Here is a 25366-nt window from a genome sequence, read left to right on the forward strand (position 1 = left end):
TTCTCACAAACAGATACAAGAAAAGTTTTTGTTATTTCATGGACCATGTCAGGGCCAGTTAGTAAAAAATAAAAATAAGTATTTACTTTGATTCAGTCGTCTCTAGACTAGAACTAAATCTAGAATAAACAAGGGGAAAAAAGATGGATTATAGTAATATAGATTTTCATGTATTAGTCTACTTTCTAGACTGGCCCTATCAGTGAAGATGTAGACTCCTGTCTGTTTATTTCGATGAACAGTTCCATTGGAAGAACACGAGCTTCTCGTCTGCTCTCAATGTTTTTGACAAGAGATAGATGCGTAGCTCTAGCATTACAGCCAAAACCTAAATGTCAGTTTGGAGTGACTCCCAACTAGGTCTAGGTCTACCAGTGCTGGCAGTGCACACAGAATAATCCACGTGATAATGTCTGTGTATGGCATCCTTGAATCAACTCTTGTTGAAATAATGTTTCTAGAGTACTTCTATTGGATAGACACAGGTCAACACGAAAGAGTGCCCTGGACAGTGAGATATTGTGTGCTAGAGTGAAGAGACAGTTTTGGGAATGTATTTACCGTGAACCTTCTAGACTACGTCCAGTCGCCGTTCTTGCTTAAAAACACACACACACATACACCTCTTCTGATGCATTTCTAGGTGACCTTTTCATGCTTACAAGTCAGTGACAAGAGACATATTGAAGTCTAGCTGTCCAAATCAATATTTTTTTTTAACAACACACACACACATGTATTAGCACTGAGGGAAAACTGTGATAAGGAGAAAATACAAATGTCGCTGAGCGACCTATTTTCGATAATTTTATTTCTATTGGTAGAAGCACGTATATATTGTATTGAATTCCTAATACTAGTTATTGAATTAGAAGTACTAGCTGATGCACTACATTTTTGTTCACTGAATTCGAAATACCGCAATAGTGCATTAAATATACTAGCTTACTGAATTCAAAATAATAGTTTGTGCCCTATTGAATTCAAAATAATTGGTGCCCTAAATGTTATTTATTGAATTCAAAATAATTAGTGCCCTAAATGTTATTTATTGAATTCAAAATAATAGTTAGTGTACTAAAATGAGGTTTACTTATTGAATTCAAAGTAATAAATAGTGCGCTAAAAATTAGACATAGCCTACTTATTGAATTCAAAATAATAGTGCACTAAATATTGCTCGTTGCATACCGCAAAATACTAGATATAGTTGTTCGATTACATATTATCAAATTTCTTTATCCTAAACGGGTCATGTATCATGTATGTAAGGTATAGTTTTAATTTTACATTAATTAAGAAAGGCAAGCGAATTAGTTTTTGGATTAAGTCTACAAAAAATAGTCAGTGAGTGTTTTCTGTTTGTAAATGTTTTGTTTTTTTTAACTCAAGAGTTATTATTATTATTTACTATTATTTACCTTCGGTGTGACGAGACCCATACAGGGCCTCAGTTAGTTCCCTTAGCCTAGCTGGCGGAATGTGAAAAATGTAGTCCGCTTCATTCACTAGGCGAACACCCCCCGCCCCCCTTTTTTCCCTTCTTCATTCATATGCAGGCCAGTGTCAAGAGTTGTACAGGTTAGTTGTTTTATCGTTAGGTTGACTCGTTTGTTTCCTAAACGTTTCGCTGGAGTGGGTGGGGGCTTTTAGTATAGTTCTTTTTCAGTTCATTAGATCTAGATAAGATTGTTAAATAGGAAATATATCCCTAATGGAGGTCATCCATTTCATATATGATATATTAGCTAGATGTAGTGGTTTTTTTTTTCTCACATAAGAAACTATTCTAGATATAATAAACTGTAGATCCTTGAAGTCCTATACCATTATATGTGATTATACAGGCATGTGTTTTCATATCTTGTTCTTGTTCTTCTCCTTCAATGTTTAATGACAAAAATAGTAACTGAACAATGGTTCTACAGCAATAGTTTGTGGTCATCTCATTGACTTTTTTTTTCCATTTTGGGTTCTGACTATTTAAAAAAACTTATTGAAGGCCTTGCTAACAAATTAATTAGTCGAAATTAGTGGTAATTAATTAATTTTATAGAAAAAAATGGGAAATAAATCTTACAGTATTTTTCTTATATATTTTTGTTTAAACGATTGGTAGCTTCCCTTGTTTTTAAGTTATATTCGGTTGCATTCCTTGTTTAAATATTAGGTAGCTTCCCCTGTTTTTAAGTTAGGTTGTATCCTTTGGTTTTCTCTATCAATGTTTATGGTATATTTCTAAACAAGTTTTTTTGTTTTATTATGTTGTTGTGCTGACCACATGACGTCCTCGTGAACAGAAACTGTTGACATCTTGAAGGCACAGGTCTACTAAACAAAGTTTGTTTCCTTGATGACTGTGTGCAGATAGTATTTCACTTCCTAATCTTACCTCTTGGATTATTTCTCACGTAGTTGGAAAGTATTGTGGACATGTCACAACCAGAAACATTGAAGTTCCTCTAATGACTAGGGTGAAGGATGGAAACGAAAGAAAGATTACTTCAAGGTATTCGTTTCAAAATCTCAGTGAATTCCACTTGAGTTGAATGAACAGAATCTATCTTGCTGGTGACATCTTCAGACTTTCACTTGGTACTTCTAGCCTGCTATTTTTAACCTTTGGTAATTCCCGTTTTCTTGTGTGTTGCTAAAAATGTAAAATTCTTTAAAATTCATCTTTTTTTTTTTTACACTGCACTCCATTGATGGTGACATAAACTAATTTGTAATAGACAGATTGATAGTTTGTACAAAGCTTATATCAACTCACTCTGTCTGGTCAAAAGTTTGTACACATTATTTCTCCCACACCCAATCTCGGATCAAGCTGAAATTTTGCACAATTATTTCTTTACATGTCAACAAATGAATCAATTTAAAAAAAAATAATCAATTTAGTTTGACACCTGGAAAAGGGAAAGACAGTTTACTTAACTGATAAGGTGGCATAAGTTGAATTAGTCCCTGTATTGTTTGTCGAGAGAAATGTTTTAAAAAACTATACATAACTATAAAACCTAATTTCACAGCACATTCGATCTGTGATAGTTCATTTTTATAGGACTCTATTTCTCCAGCACATTCGATCTTTTTACAAAAAAACAGATGCATTATGTCTTGTGGAAGTTGAAGACGTTTTACTCTTTCATTTCTGTTGGTGTTTTATCATCTGGCCAGACATCCTGTACCTGGCTGGTCCAGCCAATTATTTCTAAGGAGTGCCGCCACTTCTCAGTTGGATTCTCCTCCAACATCTACCTGTTTGATTTTTTTTTTCTCATTGCGAGCTGATATCTTGTTGGTTCCTGTGTTGCTATAGTAATAACATTGTCTTAGTGTTGCACCCCGTGACTCATCAGGATCTTACAGCCCAAATACACTTTTAACCATGTAACACAAGCTTTCTTAGAATATATAGGTCAGTTGTATGAAATGAGAAAGTGTATGGTGATGATTATCTACTTGAAACGGGAAAACGTTCTACGCTTCTCCCCGTGTCAGTCTAGTCATCTATGTTCATCAATGACATAAACTCTGCCAAGTCTTTGGTTTTCCTGGCTGACTGAGGCAACCCATTCCATGCTGTGTTTTGTTTTGAACAATTCGGGTATCAATGTCCTGGTGAAAATATTGCATTGAGGAAGTTTTTAATATCCAACCAAGATTTGCATACAATTATAAGGGTTAGTTGCATGATACTGATTATGACTTAGCTATTCACCGACTGACTACGGTATCTTGTCTGATTGCTAATTAATTGCCAAAATGTAAGCCTCGGGACTTCCCCCCTCCCCTGTACGACCCATTTAATCATTCGTTTCAAATTGCATTAAGTCTATTCGTCAGGTAGTCAAGTCAAATGAAATCTAATTGAAAAGAAATATTTTCAAAACAATCTACTGGACACCGTTGTTGAGAATAATTCATTACACTCCTCGGTATATGTCTGCGTCCATTGTCCTGATCCAATGATTTAGAGAATACACAAAGTAGTCGAATTGATTCTTAGAAATGTCATTAGAGAATACACAAAGTAGTCGAATTGATTCTTAGAAATGTCATTTGAGAATACACAAAGTCGTCGAATTGATTCTTAGAAATGTCATTTGAGAATACACAAAGTAGTCGAATTGATTCTTAGAAATGTCATTTGAGAATACACAAAGTAGTCGAATTGATTCTTAGAAATGTCATTAGAGAATACACAAAGTAGTCGAATTGATTCTTAGAAATGTCATTTGAGAATACACAAAGTAGTCGAATTGATTCTTAGAAATGTCATTCATCTTTGACCTAGGCCTAGGAGAGATAGGACGAGTTCACTTCAGACTGAAGTCTAGACAAAGGCAGGAACAAAAGTCTTTCGTATGGAACGTTCTCTTGAAACTTGGACAGCTCGAGGGCAGAACCGAGATTTCTACAGAAGAAATCCAGGACGCTTTAAGTCTTAGAACTTTAGGGTTTCCCGCCATGGTCAGCTCTCCATCGTGATGTTAACAAACGTTCTTTTTTTAGCGGCCCCCGAAAGGGGAAAAGACGCTATTCGTTTTGTGCGAAATGTCTGTCCGTCTGTCCCGTTTAGATCTCGTAAACTAGAAAAGATATTGAAAATCGGACATCACAATATTTTAGACCATTCAAAGTTCTGATGCAACGGATACTTTTTTTTTTCTGAAAGCGAAAAATCTAATTTTTAAAATCAGTTATGCAAGCAGTTTTTTAAAGAGAAAAAGCTAATTAGTATGCATTATAATTTAGACCTAATTTAAAACTTTTTTTTATTGCGGAATTTTTTAAATTCGAATAAGGATTTGAGCCTCTTCAAAACAATTAGATCAATTATAAGACATCAGTTAGGCCAGGGAGGGTTGGTGGCTGAGTGGTAAAGGGCTTGGCTTCCGAACCGGGGGTCCCGGGTTCGAATCCTGGTGAAGACTGAGATTTTCAAGTTTGGAATTTTTGGGCGCCTCTGAGTCCACTCAGCTCTAATGGGTACCTGACATTAGTTGGGAAAAAGTAAAGGCGGTTGGTCGTTGTACTGGCTACATGACACCCTCGTTAACCGTAGGCCACAAAAACAGATGAACTTTACATCATCTACCCTATAGATCACAAGGTCTGAAAGGGGAACTAGGTCAGGTTCACATCTGACTTATTCACTTTCACCTATCCTTTGATCTGCGGGACCGTTGGGGCACTACACAAGATCTGTCAACCTTCTTTCTCCATTCTTATCTCTCATTTGTCTTGGATATAATTTCATTCGGATGTTCTTTCTGAAAATATTGAAGCCTGCCTGGGTGGACCACTTCGGGGGCCGATTTTGAGTTTGTGTTTAAACACAAACTGTCTTTTGTAACCTTGTTTTATTTAGTTCTCATTCAAGTCACTTATTAAGTCAATCTTCAGTCATTTAGTAAGTAATCAAGTCATTTTATCAAGTCAACAAAGATAAAGTAAGTAGTCGTCAAGTATGAAGTCAGTCATTTAAATAGTACTAATAATAATACATCTTTCTGGTCTTCAAAGTGTGAAGTCAGTCATTTAAATAGTACTAATAATAATACATCTTTCTGATCTTCAAAGTGTGAAGTCAGCAAGCAGTCCACACTTTCTATTTGGTTTGTTGAAGTTGTACTACTGGGGAAAATAACTCATTTTGAATGTTAGGCTTAGGGTTTCTGGTTCATGTTACTTGAAATCATTGTGACTTTGAAGACATACCGCTAGATTAGGGCATCACTAAATGTCTGCTTTACACTACATTTGTTAGTGTTGTTAGCTCAGTGCATGGTTCCTACTGAAGCTGTGTCTATGTGATGGAACTGTGTGTTCGCTGCAAATGTGCTTGCATGAATATGATGATTGGATTGAAGCCAATAGAATTGAAGAGTGCTTTGCATGAATATGATGATTGGATTGAAGCCAATAGAATTGAAGAGTGCTTTGCATGAATATGATGATTGGATTGAAGCCAATAGAATTGAAGAGAGCCTGGCATGAATATGATGATTGGATTGAAGCCAATAGAATTGAAGAGAGCCTGGCATGAATATGATGATTGGATTGAAGCGATTATAATTGAAGAGAGCCTGGCATGAATATGATGATTGGATTGAAGCCAATAGAATTGAAGAGAGCCTGGCATGAATATGATGATTGGATTGAAGCCAATAGAATTGAAGAGAGCCTGGCATGAATATGATGATTGGATTGAAGTCAATAGAATTGAAGAGAGCCTGGCATGAATATGATGATTGGATTGAAGCGATTATAATTGAAGAGAGCCTGGCATGAATATGATGATTGGATTGAAGCCAATAGAATTGAAGAGAGCCTGGCATGAATATGATGATTGGATTGAAGCCAATAGAATTGAAGAGAGCCTGGCATGAATATGATGATTGGATTGAAGCCAATAGAATTGAAGAGTGCTTTGCATGAATATGATGATTGGATTGAAGCGATTATAATTGAAGAGAGCCTGGCATGAATATGATGATTGGATTGAAGCCAATAGAATTGAAGAGTGCTTTGCATAAATATGATGATTGGATGATTGTACTACTTGAAACATGGACACCACTGTTGAGAAATACAAAATGTACGAACTGGGATAGGAAACTAGCGGAGTAAAGAAAAACAAAGCTTGGCACTCTTGTCTCTATACCACTTTGGAAACTGAGGAGGATCTCTAGGCTAGTTAGTACCCAAAGATCTCTAGGCTAGTTAGTACCCAAAGATCTCTAGGCTAGTTAGTACCCAAAGATCTCTAGGCTAGTTGGTACCCAAAGATCTCTAGGCTAGTTAGTACCCAAAGATCTCTAGGCTAGTTAGTACCCAAAGATCTCCAGGCTAGTTAGTACCCAAGGATCTCTAGGCTAGTTAGTACCCAAAGATCTCTAGGCTAGTTAGTACCCAAGGATCTCTAGGCTAGTTAGTACCCAAGGATCTCTAGGCTAGTTAGTACCCAAAGATCTCTAGGCTAGTTAGTACCCAAGGATCTCTAGGCTAGTTAGTACCCAAAGATCTCTAGGCTAGTTAGTACCCAAGGATCTCTAGGCTAGTTAGTACCCAAGGATCTCTAGGCTAGTTAGTACCCAAAGATCTCTAGGCTAGTTAGTACCCAAGGATCTCTAGGCTAGTTAGTACCCAAGGATCTCTAGGCTAGTTAGTACCCAAAGATCTCTAGGCTAGTTAGTACCCAAAGATCTCTAGGCTAGTTAGTACCCAAGGATCTCTAGGCTAGTTAGTACCCAAAGATCTCTAGGCTAGTTAGTACCCAAAGATCTCTAGGCTAGTTAGTACCCAAGGATCTCTAGGCTAGTTAGTACCCAAGGATCTCTAGGCTAGTTAGTACCCAAGGATCTCTAGGCTAGTTAGTACCCAAGGATCTCCAGGCTAGTTAGTACCCAAAGATCTCCAGGCTAGTTAGTACCCAAGGATCTCTAGGCTAGTTAGTACCCAAGGATCTCTAGGCTAGTTAGTACCCAAGGATCTCTAGGCTAGTTAGTACCCAAGGATCTCTAGGCTAGTTAGTACCCAAAGATCTCTAGGCTAGTTAGTACCCAAAGATCTCTAGGCTAGTTAGTACCCAAAGATCTCTAGGCTAGTTAGTACCCAAGGATCTCTAGGCTAGTTAGTACCCAAAGATCTCTAGGCTAGTTAGTACCCAAAGATCTCTAGGCTAGTTAGTACCCAAGGATCTCTAGGCTAGTTAGTACCCAAGGATCTCTAGGCTAGTTAGTACCCAAGGATCTCTAGGCTAGTTAGTACCCAAGGATCTCTAGGCTAGTTAGTACCCAATGACCATGTAGGGAAAATTCTACACAGCCAGGATTGAACCCGACACTTTCCGTGAGGTCTTACACTCCCTTTTTTTTTATGTATTTCGTGCGATAAACTGTCACCACGCCCACTTCAGTCCGATAAGTGTCGTGGTCTATGTATGTGTTGTGTAAGCCGTGTAGACACAGAGCAGAGCAAACTATCTCACTGTACGTTGGACAGGTCTAGCTTGTAGGCAGCCCCCACATACCTGCAAACATCAATACATTGCACACACCTCCACGTTGTCTTTGTGTCATGTGCAACGTCAGATTGTATGGCACCAGATGGTCTGCCCGGGCGTTCACCTCTTGAAGTTTTTGGCCTCCCTGCCAGTTTCTGGTCACTGATAGGTCAATGGACTATCGGGGGAAAAGTTTTATTTCATTAGTTAGTGCATAATAACCCAAGCCAATGTGTTGAGCACCACTGGTAAAATATTCAGTGTACAGCCTTTTTTTTTTCATCATTCATACATTTGGTACTGTAAACATCTATCTTGTGTTGACATTTAAACTTAGATTTTTAACAGCTGAATTGTATTATTAACGTACCATTAAGCACAAGACACTGCGGGACTTATATCCACACGTTGCTTTATACCTGATAGAATTAATGTTAATACACGTATGTAAAGATTCACGCAGATTTGACGGTTTACAGTAAATGAAGAAGGAAAAAAAAACGATTGCATTGCCAGGTTTCTGTCTAGTTTTGTGTTGAGTCAGCTGTTGGGGAATCAGCTGATAGGCCAAACTTTGGTCACTCGTATGGAGAATGTCATGGAGGTGTAATATAATGTACATTTCACTGAGTGTTTCCCTTTGAAACTGTTGTCGTGGGAACTCAAGTTTGACGTGTGAGTCTTGTACAGTTTTAGTTCAATGTCTTAGCATTGTAAGTTAAATGTATCAATTCTCTGTACAAGGGAAGCAGCTATTGGAATGCCCGTATAATACAAATCTAACGTACATGTTAGAAGTAGACTGACATGAAGTTAATTAATTAGTAACTTCATAAGAACCTTAATTACTACATGGTGATGAGTTCTTTGTAAGCATTCTCCTTTTGAATTGACTACCGGGTGTATTTATGCTGACATGTAATGCTAAACAGATGAATTAAAGCAGCTGGTAGCTCCATACTTTGTCATCTTTAGTCTACCCAGAGGTGTGTAGACTACTGAAGAGACACTGTTTCTCTTATTTCTACCCAGAGGTGTGTAGACTACTGAAGAGACACTGTTTCTCTTATTTCTACCCAGTGGTGTGTAGACTACTGAAGAGACACTGTTTCTCCTACGAATCAATGGCATCTTTCTCTCTTTAAAATGACCTTATATAACTACAAGCGCATGCTTGTCAGACTTTCTTCCTAGTTTGATTTTAAACTTCCTGTCCAATTCCAAAGGCCAGTTCTAGACATAATAAGCAACCCCCCCAGTCCGTCATTGAATCAGGTCCGAGTTCGTAGACTGTGTGTGTGTGAGTTGGGACTAACAGTTCATTTCAAATAATGGGATAGCTTTATGTTTGACTAGAACTAGGAAACATGGAAATGTCTGTATTTAAAAGTGGATCTAGATCAGTGTTTCACAACTAAACTACTTGTCTAGAGCTTGGCTCAGTAGCTTTACACATTGGTTTGGTTCTTTGATCTCCACAAGCTGTCATACATGTACATGACTAACACACAGTCAGTGTTGAGAGATGACACGACTTTGACCTCCAGGGGTCAGAGCATTCACGTGAGGTCAACGTGTGCCCTACTTATGTCGTGTATTGGGTTAATAAGGGCAACACAGTACACACCTAGTGTTTGTTTTGGTGTGGATGTACACACTCAATACAAGGCTTGGTTACCAGACTATGGTCTGCATTGGCTGTTACTTGAAACAACGCTGGGGTAGACATGGGACAGCATTGATCAATGCTTACAGTTTAGGCCTGCATTTAGAACTTGTGCAGTCAAGAAACTTCAGTTTTCAAATGGCTGAATTACATACTCCCACTTGCTACCTACCATCTGATACAAATTAAGGTTTCTTGAGCATTCTAATAAAAGCTTAATGTCACATAGCAATGCCACTGTTCAATAGTAGCAGACAGTTCGTAGAGTGGCTAAAGAGTGAGCAACATAATGAAAAATGGTAGACATCATGCTAAAAACGTGACTTAACAAAAGCCGTACACGTAACACCTTGAGTGAGCCATAGATATGTGACTTAACACAGTGAGTGAGCCATAGATATGTGACTTAACACAGTGATTGAGTCATAGATATGTGACTTAACACAGTGATTGAGTCATAGATATGTGACTTAACACAGTGAGTGAGCCATAGATATGTGACTTAACACAGTGATTGAGTCATAGATATGTGACTTAACACAGTGATTGAGTCATAGATATGTGACTTAACACAGTGATTGAGTCATAGATATGTGACTTAACACAGTGAGTGAGCCATAGATATGTGACTTAACACAGTGATTGAGTCATAGATATGTGACTTAACACAGTGATTGAGTCATAGATATGTGACTTAACACAGTGAGTGAGTCATAGATATGTGACTTAACACAGTGATTGAGTCATAGATATGTGACTTAACACAGTGAGTGAGTCATAGATATGTGACTTAACACAGTGATTGAGTCATAGATATGCGACTTAACACAGTGATTGAGTCATAGATATGTGACTTAACACAGTGAGTGAGCCATAGATATGTGACTTAACACAGTGATTGAGTCATAGATATGTGGCTTAACACAGTGAGTGAGCCATAGATATGTGACTTAACACAGTGATTGAGTCATAGATATGTGGCTTAACACAGTGAGTGAGCCATAGATATGCCATTTAACACAGTGATTGAGTCATAGATATGTGGCTTAACACAGTGAGTGAGCCATAGATATGCCATTTAACACAGTGATTGAGTCATAGATATGTGGCTTAACACAGTGAGTGAGCCATAGATATGCGACTTAACACAGTGAGTGAGTCATAGATATGTGACTTAACAAAGTGAGTGAGTCATAGATATGTGGCTTAACACAGTGAGTGAGCCATAGATATGCCATTTAACACAGTGATTGAGCCATAGATATGCGACTTAACAAAGTGATTGAGCCATAGATATGCGACTTAACAAAGTGATTGAGCCATAGATATGCGACTTAACAAAGTGAGTGAGTCATAGATATGTGGCTTAACACAGTGAGTGAGCCATAGATATGTGACTTAACACAGTGATTGAGTCATAGATATGTGGCTTAACACAGTGAGTGAGCCATAGATATGCCATTTAACACAGTGATTGAGTCATAGATATGTGGCTTAACACAGTGAGTGAGCCATAGATATGCCATTTAACACAGTGATTGAGTCATAGATATGTGGCTTAACACAGTGAGTGAGCCATAGATATGCGACTTAACACAGTGAGTGAGTCATAGATATGTGACTTAACAAAGTGAGTGAGTCATAGATATGTGACTTAACACAGTGAGTGAGCCATAGATATGCCATTTAACACAGTGATTGAGCCATAGATATGCGACTTAACAAAGTGATTGAGCCATAGATATGCGACTTAACAAAGTGATTGAGCCATAGATATGCGACTTAACAAAGTGAGTGAGTCATAGATATGTGGCTTAACACAGTGAGTGAGTCATAGATATGCCATTTAACACAGTGATTGAGCCATAGATATGTGACTTAACACAGTGAGTGAGTCATAGATATGCGACTTAACACAGTGAGTGAGTCATAGATATGCGACTTAACACAGTGAGTGAGTCATAGATATGTGACTTAACAAAGTGAGTGAGTCATAGATATGTGACTTAACACAGTGAGTGAGCCATAGATATGCCATTTAACACAGTGATTGAGCCATAGATATGCGACTTAACAAAGTGATTGAGCCATAGATATGTGACTTAACACAGTGGGTGAGCCATAGATATGCGACTTAACAAAGTGATTGAGCCATAGATATGCGACTTAACAAAGTGATTGAGCCATAGATATGCGACTTAACAAAGTGAGTGAGTCATAGATATGTGGCTTAACACAGTGAGTGAGTCATAGATATGCCATTTAACACAGTGATTGAGCCATAGATATGCGACTTAACAAAGTGAGTGAGTCATAGATATGCGACTTAACACAGTGAGTGAGTCATAGATATGCGACTTAACACAGTGAGTGAGTCATAGATATGTGACTTAACACAGTGAGTGAGTCATAGATATGTGACTTAACACAGTGAGTGAGTCATAGATATGTGACAACACTGCGATTGAACAATAAATATGTGGCTTGACACAGCGATTCCACCGTAAAGATGTGCCTTTAACTCCGATATTTATCGTTCACTTTCTAGTAGTTATTTGGCACATTGCCACATTTTAGATCACGTGATGGCCATGAATTCTTCAATGACTATCTTTATCTATCACTTTCTAATGTTCTCCAGAGAACTGTGTCTGATCAATTACAGACGTTACTTTGAAAGAGAAGATAATTACTTCCTACGCATTTCATGTGTCAATCTAGCCATGCATGTAAATCAGTAACTTAAACTCTGCAAAGTCGTTGGTTTTCCTGGCTGATTCAGGCAACCCGTTCTATGCTCTAATGGCACTAGTGAAGAAGTAGCACTTGTACACACTTAGCCTGTAGAGTAAGAAATGTATCTGTGTAGTTTATTAGCCAGTCTTATTGTAGTTGTCATTTAGGATTCGGTGTTTGACTTCAAATTGATACTTTTCTTTGTGAGTGCTGTCTAATGGTGTTAATGTGAATGTTCGTTTCTTATAAATCTCACGGCACTGTTTTGCGACTAGGTTCTCTGTTTTCTTGAGGTGAGGCTTCCAGAGGACGCATATTCTAATTTGAACTAAAGTTAAAAAAAAACAAAAACATTTTAAATTTGTGTTCTTGATTTGATTTGTAAAAAAAAAAGAAAAAAAAATATTTGAATCGAGCCTAATGTTTTGTTTGTGTATTGTTTACTCTCAGATTTGTTCAACCATTATTTGCAGACACCCGTTGACTGAAGGCTTTCTATTGGGAAGACATTTTGTAACTCAAGTCTACGTCTTTCCTATCATCTAGCACTCTGCCTCCGCTCAATGTCTGCCTCCGCTCAATGCTGCCTCCGCTCAATGTCTGCCTCCGCTCAATGTCTGCCCCAATTGTCAATAGCTCTCCTCTGACGTTCCCACAACCCTTAACACACACAAAAAAAAAACGCCCACCGTCTGTAAGGGCTTTAGCCTGGGACACGATGACCGCCTTGAGTCCTGATTTAGACATTTCGGAAACTGCTGCTGCTGTCGTCTGCGTATAGAGGCGACCTTGCCCTTTTTCTGTTAGCAAAGCAAATAAAAAGGAATGATAGTTAATTATTTCATTGTCCTGTAACTCATGTTTGTAGTTCATTTCTTATTTCCTTGTCCTGTAACTCATGTTTGTAGTTCATTTCTTATATCATTGTCCTGTTACTCATGTTTGTAGCTCATTTCTTATTTCATTGTCCTGTTATTCGGGTTTGTAGTTCATTTCTTATTTCCTTGTCCTGTAACTCATGTTTGTAGTTCATTTCTTATTTCCTTGTCCTGTAACTCATGTTTGTAGTTCATTTCTTATTTCATTGTCCTGTAACTCATGTTTGTAGTTCATTTCTTATTTCCTTGTCCTGTAACTCTTGTTTGTAGTTCATTTCTTATTTCCTTACCTGTAACTCATGTTTGTAGTTCATTTCTTATTTCATTGTCCTGTTACTCGGGTTTGTAGTTCATTTCTTATTTCCCTGTCCTGTAACTCATGTTTGTAGTTCATTTCTTATTTCATTGTCCTGTTACTCATGTTTGTAGTTCATTTCTTATTTCATTGTCCTGTAACTCATGTTTGTAGTTCATTTCTTATTTCCTTGTCCTGTAACTCATGTTTGTAGTTCATTTCTTATATCATTGTCCTGTTACTCATGTTTGTAGCTCATTTCTTATTTCATTGTCCTGTTATTCGGGTTTGTAGTTCATTTCTTATTTCCTTGTCCTGTAACTCATGTTTGTAGTTCATTTCTTATTTCCTTGTCCTGTAACTCATGTTTGTAGTTCATTTCTTATTTCATTGTCCTGTAACTCATGTTTGTAGTTCATTTCTTATTTCCTTGTCCTGTAACTCATGTTTGTAGCTCATTTCTTATATCATTGTCCTGTTACTCATGTTTGTAGTTCATTTCTTATTTCATTGTCCTGTTACTCATGTTTGTAGTTCATTTCTTATTTCATTGTCCTGTAACTCATGTTTGTAGTTCATTTCTTTTTTCATTGTCCTGTAACTCAGGTTTGTAGTTCATTTCTTATTTCATTGTCCTGTAACTCATGTTTGTAGTTCATTTCTTATTTCATTGTCTTGTAACTCAGGTTTGTAGTTCATTTCTTATTTCATTGTCATGTAACTCGGGTTTTTGTAGTTAATTTCTTATTTCATTGTCCTGTAACTCATGTTTGTAGTTCATTTCTTATTTCATTGTCCTGTTACTCATGTTTGTAGTTCATTTCTTATTTCATTGTCCTGTAACTTGGGTTTGCACGCTGTGGCTCTAGAAGAATCACATCAACACAATAGACAGGACAGAGTTCTTCAACGTTTTGTCCAGATCAGGATTATGACTAGATTCATCATCTTTCACGTTTGTTTGTTTTGTGTTGTTCTTGTTTTGCGTGTACATTTTGTTAGTTGCCTGAACCAGACATGAAAACCAAGAACGTAGCAGAGTTGAAGTTTTCCAAGCACGACGTGATGAATGATTCGCGTAGGATGGACTGAAATCTTCAGTTGTGAAGGAATGTTTGTCATTTCTAGAATACGATACATGAAAACATTGTCTTTTAGTTTTCCTTTTTTCCCCCCACCCGTCTATTGTTTCACCCCCCCCCCCCCCAAATCGTTGTTTACTGTGAGTCTATATTTCATTGCATTTAATGTGTAGAATGATAGCAGTGGTTAGGTCAATATCAGATCGATAGAATCCAACATTAAGATTTTGATTGCCGTGTGTATTGATCCCATGTCACACACACACACACACACCCTCTTGGTCTGACTGCATTGTGTTCATTGATGGCGTGGGCGTGTGTAGGTGGCTGATTTCCACATTCGATTTGGTTAGTTCTTTCCATTGGGCCACGTCCCTGAGATATCACGTGACTTGCTCACACATCATTCATTAGCCGAGTGGCACAGCATCGCTCAGTACACAGTGTGGGTATTGGGGCTGCACTGTATTGATTCATGTCTGGAGTAACAGTCCTTCTTTTAGTCAGACGTTGGAAATCATTGAATATTTCAACTAACTTTGTGTTCACCTTGCTGAGATTAAAATGGAAAAATGCTCTACGTATTGATTCCATTTGTTTTTACTCAAAACAAAAACTTGAACAAACCAATTGGCTGCCACTTTTTGAGAGTCTGAATCAATCTCCCTCTCATTCGTTCATTGTCTGTGTCTATCCAAGTAACAAGGCGAACCCTTTCTCCTCTGCTATGTGGACCAACTAAGAACTGATGCACACAACCTACTCGTTTTTTTTTTTGTTAATAGCTTGTGTTCAACGTTTGTTTAAGATATTGAGACTGTTACACTTCCGTGATCTCTAACCCTTCCTCATTCTCTCTCTCTCTCTCTCGTTTCTACACTCCCTCCCGCCTCCACTCAGCTATGTAGTCCCCCCCCCTCTCTCTCTCTCTCACTTCTCCAGACAAGCCACATTGAATCAATACTGAGCATTGAGCTCCCCGAGCCAATGACTCCGCCAAGTCAGCACATATCTGTCTGTCTGGTCCCGCAATGTGATGTTACATTTTGTTTTCTTTCCCTCATATTGTTCTTGTGTAGCGGCTTCCATCACATTCATCTTGCTATTACATCTTACTGCGGATTGGGTGCAGCCTCTCAGGTAGGCCTTTGACGCACTTCTTTTTTTTTTTTGTTTTGTTTTTGTTATCTTGTTCATTACCCTCTGGTCCGAAGTGTGTTTGACTTGATGCCAGTATAGAGACCTAAAGAGCTACTCAATTCTGACATGTTTGAAGGTCCAGTCCACCAGTGCTACATCTCCTCCTAGACTCCAGACTAAGACATTGATTTTTCCCGATAATACTATACCCCCCACCCATCCCCCAAGAATGTTTAGGATAGCTTCCCCTTGATGTATGGAATGTCGGTCGTTGGCCAGCAATTTTGCTAGCTCAGCACTTTGATGTCTGGAGTTATATATGTCTGTAGCAGACACATCTCTCTTTTTGTTACTCTCTCTCTCTCTCTCTCTCTCTCTCTCTCACTCTCTCTCTCTCTCTCACTCTCTCTCTATCTCTCTGTGTATCAAATACTATAATAAACATTTCAGAGCTACACACAGTTCACTTGAAACCCAATGTGTGGCCATCCATTGTTCAGTGGTCCTACTTGTACATTGTGAAGTAGTCCTATGAATCTCGTTGACACTGAATTGCTGAGCAAGAACACATTTACTTCACTCCGGCGTGTATTGTCTCATGATTCTGTCTTGATGTGTATTGTTTGGCTATTGTAATAAAAGTCTGGTGTCCTAGGAGACGGCAGCACGTGGTAGCATCACGTGACTCAGCATTCCTCAACCAAAGAGAACAGTAGCTAGTTCAACTGGGGCAGGGTACATTTTTACAAAGCTTTTTTCAACTCTGTCTGTATGTCTGTCTGTGTGGTACAAAGTTTGAACATGTTGTTTTTTTCCCATTCTCGGATCAAGTTAAAACTTTTCACAATTATTCATTGAACCCGACAAGACATGAATCAATTTAAAAAAAAAGATGTATTAGTTTTGGTGATTATTTTGCTTGATATATAAAATAGGGGGAATAAATGTTACTTAATGATAGATGCGGCTATACCCAATCATGGGAAAGGCTTCGGGAGTCAACCCCGAGGAAAAATCAGGAGCTGGCGACCCTAAGGCAGTTGGCAGCACCCAGTGCTACACCCTGGCAGAACCTGCGACGCCGCTGACCCCAAACTGTATCGGCACTGCCGTTCCTTTGGATACATCAGCTGCGTGGAGAGGGGGGACTGATGTGTGGGTGGCATCGTTCCGACCACAGCCAATGCCCAGGCAATCATCTCATTTCCATGAGATGATCTATAGTCGCTTCGCGATTGAAGGAGGCCATAGAGAATGAGAGATGTGGATGTATATATGGATTTAATCCCCTTATTACGTTTTGACACGTCTTTTTCCCCCACTTCCCATTCTCGGATCAAGTTCAAAGTTTGCATAATTATTCATAGTTGATGACGAGACACGAATCAATCCAAAAATTAACCAATAAGTTAATCATTTAGAAATAATTAATAAATTTTGTTTTATATAGTAGGATGGGAGCTAAAACCTGTAATTTTAAGTAATTGGAGGTAATTAGCGGTTCTTTCCCTTGGATAAGCTTTGATTTTAAAAAAAAAACAAACTTTTTTTCTATTGCTTGTTAGAGAGCCTAAGACAGGTCCAGCTACCAGTAAGTTGATTTGGTCGAGTATGAAATAATCGTAACATGATATTAAAATGTTTTGCCATTTTCCAGGAACGTTTATGAGTTACTCTCAGAGCATATGTTACTTTCTGTTTAACTCGTATCAAAGTATGTTTCTTTCTTTTTAACTGATAATACGCTCGTATCCAATTATGTCCTTTCTGTTTAATTTGTATCAAATTATGATTATTATATGTATACTAGACTCAGCGAGATTAGACTATATTCTACTAGACATGTCTCTACTAAACGAGACTCTACGAGATAAGACTAGATTTTACTCGACGTGTCTCTACTAAAGGAGACTTTATCATACTCTACGAGTCTAGTTCTAACATCAGAAAATGTTGAACAGTAAAACTGATAGTCCAAACAACTGAGTTCATTGAAATGTACCAAACAATTCTTGAGTTCTGTGATTTGGTCTAACCATCATTGACAAGAACTAAAGAACTAACACATGTGTTTGCTGCTGTATCTAGATCTAGTTTGTTTTGCACTGAAATCAGTTTTTATAATACCATTGTTGTTTTGTTTACAAGTTTGCGTGTTTGTCTAAGACAGCAGTGTGTAATTAAAAGACAAATGTTTTGGTCTATTTAAATTAAAGACTGATGTGCTTAGACAAAAGTTATCCTACAAATGAAACATCAATACAATTTGATTCACGGAAACAGATTGTATTTTCTGTTAGCTTGACTTAGTCCTTGACATTGCTGTTATTGTTTCTTCTCTACTTTCAGGTATGTTGAAGAACATGTACAACGTACTGGAGTGGCTATCGAGACTCAAGGATTTACAGTGGTCACTAGCGGCAGGAAAAGGGAATCACTTACAGTAAGTTGTATTGACCTCATTGTTCTGTTAGAACTAATCTCCGTGGTAGTCAGTCACATCAAAACTAGATTCTCTAAGCACTGAACTAGATTCTCTAAGCTCTGAACTAGATTCTCTAAGCACTGAACTAGATTCTCTAAGCTCTGAACTAGATTCTCTAAGCTCTGAACTATTCTCTATGCACTGAACTAGATTCTCTAAGCTCTGAACTAGATTCTTTAAGCTCTGAACTAGATTCTCTAAGCACTGAACTAGATTCTCTAAGCTCTGAACTAGATTATCTAAGCTCTGAACTAGATTCTTTAAGCCCACAAACTAGATTATCTAAGCTCTGAACTAGATTCTCTAAGCACTGAACTAGATTCTTTAAGCCCACAAACTAGATTATCTAAGCACTGAACTAGATTCTCTAAGCTCTGAACTAGATTCTCTAAGCTATGAACTAGATTCTTTAAGCCCACAAACTAGATTATCTAAGCACTGAACTAGATTCTTTAAGCCCACAAACTAGATTATCTAAGCTCTGAACTAGATTCTTTAAGCTCTGAACTAGATTCTTTAAGCCCACAAACTAGATTATCTAAGCTCTGAACTAGATTCTTTAAGCCCTTAAACTAGATTATATAAACTCTCAACTAGATTCTCTAAGCTCTGAACTAGATTCTCTAAGGCCTTAAATAAACTACATTCACTAAGCTCTTTAGGACAGCTTAACCCCCCCCCCCCCCTTAATGGTTCAAAATTATTGATTTTTTGTTATAACAATATTATACAGCATTCATTTCTGAACAATTTGGTGTACACAACATGTCCCAATTCAAAGTGGAAGCATTTAAAAAGTGTGTTTATATTTTGTATACTAACTTAGTTTTTACCACAGAGGTGGTCGTTTTTTAGCGGCCCCCGAAAGGGGAAAAGACGCTATTAGTTTTGTGCGAAATGTCTGACCGTCTGTCCGTCCGTCCCGTTTAGATCTCGTAAACTAGAAAAGATATTGAAAATCCGACATCACAATATTTTAGACCATTCGAAGTTCTGATGCAACGGCTACTTTTTTTTTTTCTGAAAGCGAAAAATCTAATTTTTAAAATCAGTTATGCAAGCAGTTTTTTAAAGAGAAAAAACTAATTAGTATGCATTATAAGTTAGACCTAATTTAAAATGAATAGTGATCTTATAAACTTCATTTTTCTGAACAATTTTTATTGCGGAAATTTTTTTTTTTTGAGGATTCGAATAAGAGATTGAGCCTTTTCAAAACAATTAGATCAATTATAAGACATCAGTTAGGCCAGGGAAGGCGCGGTGGCTGAGCGGTAAAGCGCTTGGCTTCCGAACCGGGGGTCCCGGGTTCGAATCCTGGTGAAGACTGGGATTTTCAACTTTGGAATCTTTGGTCCACTCAGCTCTAATGGGTACCTGACATTAGTTGGGGAAAAGTATAGGTGGTTGGTCGTTGTGCTGGCTACATGACACCCTCGCTAACCGTAGGCCACAAAAACAGAACAGATGAACTTTACATCATACCCTATAGACCACAAGGTCTGAAGGGGGAACTAGTTAGGCCAGGTTCACATCTAACTTTGACCGTTGGGGCACTACACAAGATCTGTTAACCTTCTTTCTCCATTCTTATCTCTCATTTGTCTTTGATATAATTTCATTTGGATGTTCTTTCTGAAAATATTGAAGCCTGCCTGGGTGGACCTCTTCTGGGGCCGATTTTGAGTTTGTGTTTCCACACAAACTGTCTTTTGTATTTCCACACAAAATGTCTTTTGTAACCTTGTTTTTTCTGTTTTCTCCTATTAACCATTTTCATATTTTTTTGTTCATAGATGGCGTGATAAAAAATGTTATTTATTTTATTTATTAATGTTGTATATACAAGTATGAAAGTGAAGCAGAGTAATTACAAAAGGTTGCAAACTTTTAGAGTAATTAATTTTTTTCTATGCCTACCCTGCTATTTACAAACTTGAAATAATTGTAGGTTAATTCTGCTTCGCAATCTTTTACTAGTATTGAATAATCAACAGCTGAAGTTTTATTGAACTTGCTTTAGTAGTTTGCAAGAAATCTTGGCATGAAAATGAACTATTTTTTCATCATTTGAGCTATGTCTACACATAATAAAAAAAAAGCATTTTTATTATTAAAACGTAATTTCTATTTGGGGGTTTAAGCTGTCTTTAAACTAGATTTTCTAAGCTCTAAATTGCATCGTATGTGCACTATATATATTTTAATATTTTATATATTTTAATTATTTAATTCTCCCAGAATGTCAGAAAACATTGCAGTGCTCAGGGTGATTAGAAAAAAAAAGGTGGGGGTTCATTTCATTGTAATAGATACAATAATTCAAGGGCTTAAAAATATATTGGGGGTTTGTTAAAATGTGAAATTCAAAAACAAAGGAGGGGGTGCTCCGACCACAATAGACAAATTAACGGACATAGCCGGTGTGTAATACAAGTACAAGTCAAGTTTTTCATAATATAAAGTCTGCAATTGGTTTTTGGAGTTTAAGTTTGATATAGCTTTGGAAACGTACTAATGTAATCATCGTTTTATTCACACACACACATCATCAGATCTGCCTCTACATCCTCAATCCATCGTATTCGTGACCGTTTTTTTTTTGGGTTTTTTTCTGGTATATTATTTTAGCTCTTCTGTTCTCTGACATTCTTTCAAGGTGACCCGCTCAACGAAGTCTGTTATTTTGCTTCCCTCACTCTAGGTGGGTCTTCATACGATTGGTGGATCTCCTGATTAGTGCGCAGGACTGGATGTAGACTTGCTAGGGCCCTAAGCTACCTGGAGAATGAAGACCCTTGTGAAACATTTATTGTGCTCTTTCTTCAAAATGATTGAAAATATCCCTGGAACCATTTTTAAGCTGTAGCTTATGTTGCCTATAGTTAGTACTTTGAGTGCGTGTCCTCCACCCAGTGATAGTTAGTACTTCGAGTGCATGTCCTCCACCCAGTGATAGTTAGTACTTTGAGTGCGTGTCCTCCACCCAGTGATAGTTAGTACTTCGAGTGCATGTCCTCCACCCAGTGATAGTTAGTACTTTGAGTGCGTGTCCTCCACCCAGTGATAGTTAGTACTTCAAGTGCATGTCCTCCACCCAGTGATAGTTAGTACTTCGAGTGCATGTCCTCCACCCAGTGATAGTTAGTACTTTGAGTGCGTGTCCTCCACCCAGTGATAGTTAGTACTTTGAGTGCGTGTCCTCCACCCAGTGATAGTTAGTACTTCGAGTGCATGTCCTCCATCCAGTGATAGTTAGTACTTTGAGTGCGTGTCCTCCACCTAGTGATAGTTAGTACTTTGAGTGCGTGTCCTCCACCTAGTGATAGTTAGTACTTCGAGTGCATGTCCTCCACCCAGTGATAGTTAGTACTTTGAGTGCGTGTCCTCCACCTAGTGATAGTTGGTACTTCGAGTGTGTGTGCACCACCCAGGTTCATCTTGTGTATCACCATAGATTTTTAGTATTATCCGTTCCCAAGTCTTGAGCAGATTTTCTGTAGTTTTGGTCAGTGTTCAGGTCTCACCTAGTTACTGGTCTTATTATGGCATTGTTTCTACTTTTCTTCCATTGCCTCGAGAATGTTTTGCTCAGAAGTAAATGAGGGGAGAATGTTCAGTTGCCTCCCCTGCTAGTTCTGTCATTAGGTTATTTCTGGCCAATATTGTACTTCCTAGAGATTTGAATTTTTGAGCATTTTCAAATGTGGGATCAGTAATTTTAATCAATGTGATTATCTTGCTAAATCTATTCAATATAATTATCTTACGTTATTTACTCAATGTGATTATCTTACTTTATCTTTTCAATGTGAATATCTTACTTTATCAGTTCATTGCATTTTGTTATCTGATAAGCTAGTGGCTAAAGTGCGACCACTTTGTACATAGCTCTCTGTGTCAGAATGTATTGATTACAGAACAGTTCTCAGATATGGTTTTTTACTCTTTGAATGAAGACTACATAATTTGTCCGAGGCTTCCTAGACTTAGCTGTGTTATACATCTCTCAGGCTACCTAGATGTAGCTTTGTTATACACGTCTCAGGCTACCTTGATGTAGCTGTGTTATATATGTTAGATAATTGTTGTCGTGTGACGCTGTATTCTTATCTTTGTATTGATTTTGTTTTCTCCAAGTCTTATGTTTTAGTCCACTGCAGACTTGACCTCGTCACGTTAGCTCTACCCAGTCAGTTGGAGACTACGCCGCACCCACACGTCCATGGGTCGACGAGAATTAAAATGTGATTAATATTTCTCAACTTTCCCTCGGTTTTGTTACGTTATTGTCCCATAGTCTAGGTTGTGTCATTTTGGACCATAGCATTTTGTATTGAGGAAGTAAAAGGTTGGTCACATTGTTGGCTTATTACAATTTTAGAAAAAGTGACTAAAGCAAAGTTAAGAGTTGCTGGCCAACATTAGATCTACATCTAAATGACGACACGGAGCTAAGAATGTCTGATGTAGAGTGAATTATGTCATTGAACATGTCACTAAAACTCATGAAGCAGCGCTGAGAAGTGTTTCTTGTAAATCACTGAAGCTAAACAATGTAGACACAAGACATTTGCTAGAGTCAAAGTATGAGCTGTTCTAAGCCATTGTATTTCCATCCCCTTCAGAACCACTAGACATGGACATGGTAGAACACACACATATATATATATATATCATGGTTTCTAATGGTGCTCATCGATCGGAACCAAAACTGTCCGTTCTCTCAGCGTTGTGTTTAAGTAAACCGCTCGTTCCCGTGATACCTTTCTGTAGCTCTCACTGGATAGAAGAGAGAAACTATGAAGTTGTTAGGGATCCTGTTCGTAAAATCTTGACATAAAACAATTTCCCTAGTGACATCGTTCCAAGTGGTAACCCTACAGCAGTCTTGTAGGACAGACAAGTCACGTGACCACGTTACACGTGTACAGCTACACCGTTCACATGTCGCTGAGACTTTCAACATAAACCTATTTCACCCACACACAACAATTGTTTTCAAAGTTGTTTTCTTCCTACTGTTTCTATCAGTCAATAGTAACTCGTGGACTTGTTTTCAAAGTGTTGTCCCTACTTTTTCAATCAGTCAGTAGTTCCACTTGAACTCCCAAGTTGACCACGTTCTGAAGAATGTATTGACCATGTTCTGAAGAATGTATTGACCACGTTCTGAAGAATGTATTGACCACTTTCTGAAGAATGTATTGACCACGTTCTGAAGAATGTATTGACCACTTTCTGAAGAATGTATTGACCACGTTCTGAAGAATGTATTGACCACGTTCTGAAGAATGTATTGACCACTTTCTGAAGAATGTATTGACCACGTTCTGGAGAATGTATTGACCACTTTCCGAAGAATGTATTGACCACGTTCTGAAGAATGTATTGACCACTTTCTGAAGAATGTATTGACCACGTTCTGGAGAATGTATTGACCACGTTCTGGAGAATGTATTGACCACGTTCTGAAGAATGTATGGATCAACGTTTCTCAAGCTACTGGAGACGGAGCTCTGAGGATCATCATCATCAAACTCCTTGTAAGTGAGGGCTTGACAGTTTCGAACCCTCTCGTACGAAAGCCCTGGACAGAACCCTGCATGCATGTCAACCTACAGGTGGAGAACTTGTGGTTTCCCAGACCTGTGGAAAAGGACACATGGTTTCCTCCCCGCATCGTGAGTTGAAGTTTGTCCTGAGCCGTGCGAAGGGTGTGGCCCGTCCTGCGCTATGCAATCCTAAGGTGTTCCCCATGTGCTCCCAGACTTCGAGAAGCCCTGAAAGAAATTGTATTGGTTGTCAACTTCTGTTCTCTCTCTCTCTCTCTCTCTCTCTCTTCTGTGTTATACATGTCTCAGGCCGTCTGAGGAAGAAGGGGGAGGGTCGTGTATCTACAAGAAGAGAGCTTACTTTCTTTTTAAAAAAGTGATGTAAATGTCTGTACATTAATTAGAATTTCTTTCAAATATCCGTCTATTTTTTAAACCCTCTGTAAGGTGCATTGTGTTCTTTGAGAAGTTCGTGGCTAAACTACAGCCGCTGGTTACTTGGTAGTGGGATGTCACTTTGATAAGTTCGTGGCTAAACTACAGCCGCTGGTTACTTGGTAGTGGGATGTCACTTTGATAAGTTCGTGGCTAAACTACAGCCGCTGGTTACTTGGTAGTGGCATGTCACTTTGATAAGTTCGTGGCTAAACTACAGCCGCTGGTTACTTGGTAGTGGCATGTCACTTGATGTCAAATATTTATCTACATTTTTTTTTAATTTTTTTTTTTCTTAATTTTTTAATCTTCTACAGGGGAATGCCACATTTCATCTCTACCCATACCTGGAACCTCTGCGGCAAATCGAAGGTATGTAGTTTGTAATGTATACAATTTTATTAGATCTATAGATACTGAAAACTCAATGACATTTCCTTTCAAGTCTCTTCTAGTAGAGTGTTATGCTTTCATTTAGAACAATATGTTCGATTTGAGCATGTGGAGTCAATGCTAGTCATTGAAATCTGATGGAGCCAAGAGAAAGAACAACTCCACTTGTGAAGCCAACATTTAGAACTACTCACAGCAGTAATTCCCCACCCCACCCCTCTCTTTTTGTCTCGAAACACGCCTCGTCTGTCGTCTGATGTAACACCGTGACGTCGCGATCAATAAAGTCTGCTGACTCGGGGAAATCTAAATGGAACTGTTCGCCTGCCCCGCCGTATGGGTGGGGGAGAGACTGCTCGTAGATCTTCCGCTCCGGAAGTAGTGATAGGGTTAGAAAAGGAAGAGGATTAGTAAAACAGTTTTGAGAATATTTTGTGATCCTCCAGCAATTCGAATAGAAATTAAGTCTGGTGACGTCATTTCATTGAATCGCGCACAGTCTATTGTATTCCTAAAGAAACGAGCTAGATAAGCAACTGCTATAGAGTGTGCAGTTTTTGTCTGATGTTTTCACTAAAGATTTTCTATCTTCTAAATAGAATAAATTTTTAAGGCATCGTTCATCATCATCATCAAGCTCCATTTGAGTGAAGACATGAGAAGCTCAAGACCTCTCTTACAAAAGCC

The 25366-nt window shown here is 38.2% G+C and overlaps 1 protein-coding gene across 4 annotated transcripts in view; it reads left to right on the top strand.

Annotated features, from left to right (window-relative positions):
- The window catches only part of LOC106058288 (uncharacterized), a 129220-nt gene that overhangs the window by 91018 nt on the left and 12836 nt on the right, over positions 1–25366 (top strand). For 3 of the 4 annotated variants that reach the window (XM_056006353.1, XM_056006352.1, XM_056006354.1), the window contains exons 4-5: positions 18161–18254; positions 24604–24658. In XM_056006353.1, the coding sequence (XP_055862328.1) occupies positions 18161–18254; positions 24604–24658 (149 nt within the window). Of the gene's footprint in view, positions 1–15675; positions 15812–18160; positions 18255–24603; positions 24659–25366 lie in introns of those variants that run through there. The other variant, XM_013215680.2, reaches the window with a different exon arrangement.

Source organism: Biomphalaria glabrata, chromosome 12 (assembly GCF_947242115.1).
Source record: "Biomphalaria glabrata chromosome 12, xgBioGlab47.1, whole genome shotgun sequence".
In the NCBI taxonomy this organism is placed as follows: Eukaryota; Metazoa; Mollusca; class Gastropoda; family Planorbidae; genus Biomphalaria; species Biomphalaria glabrata.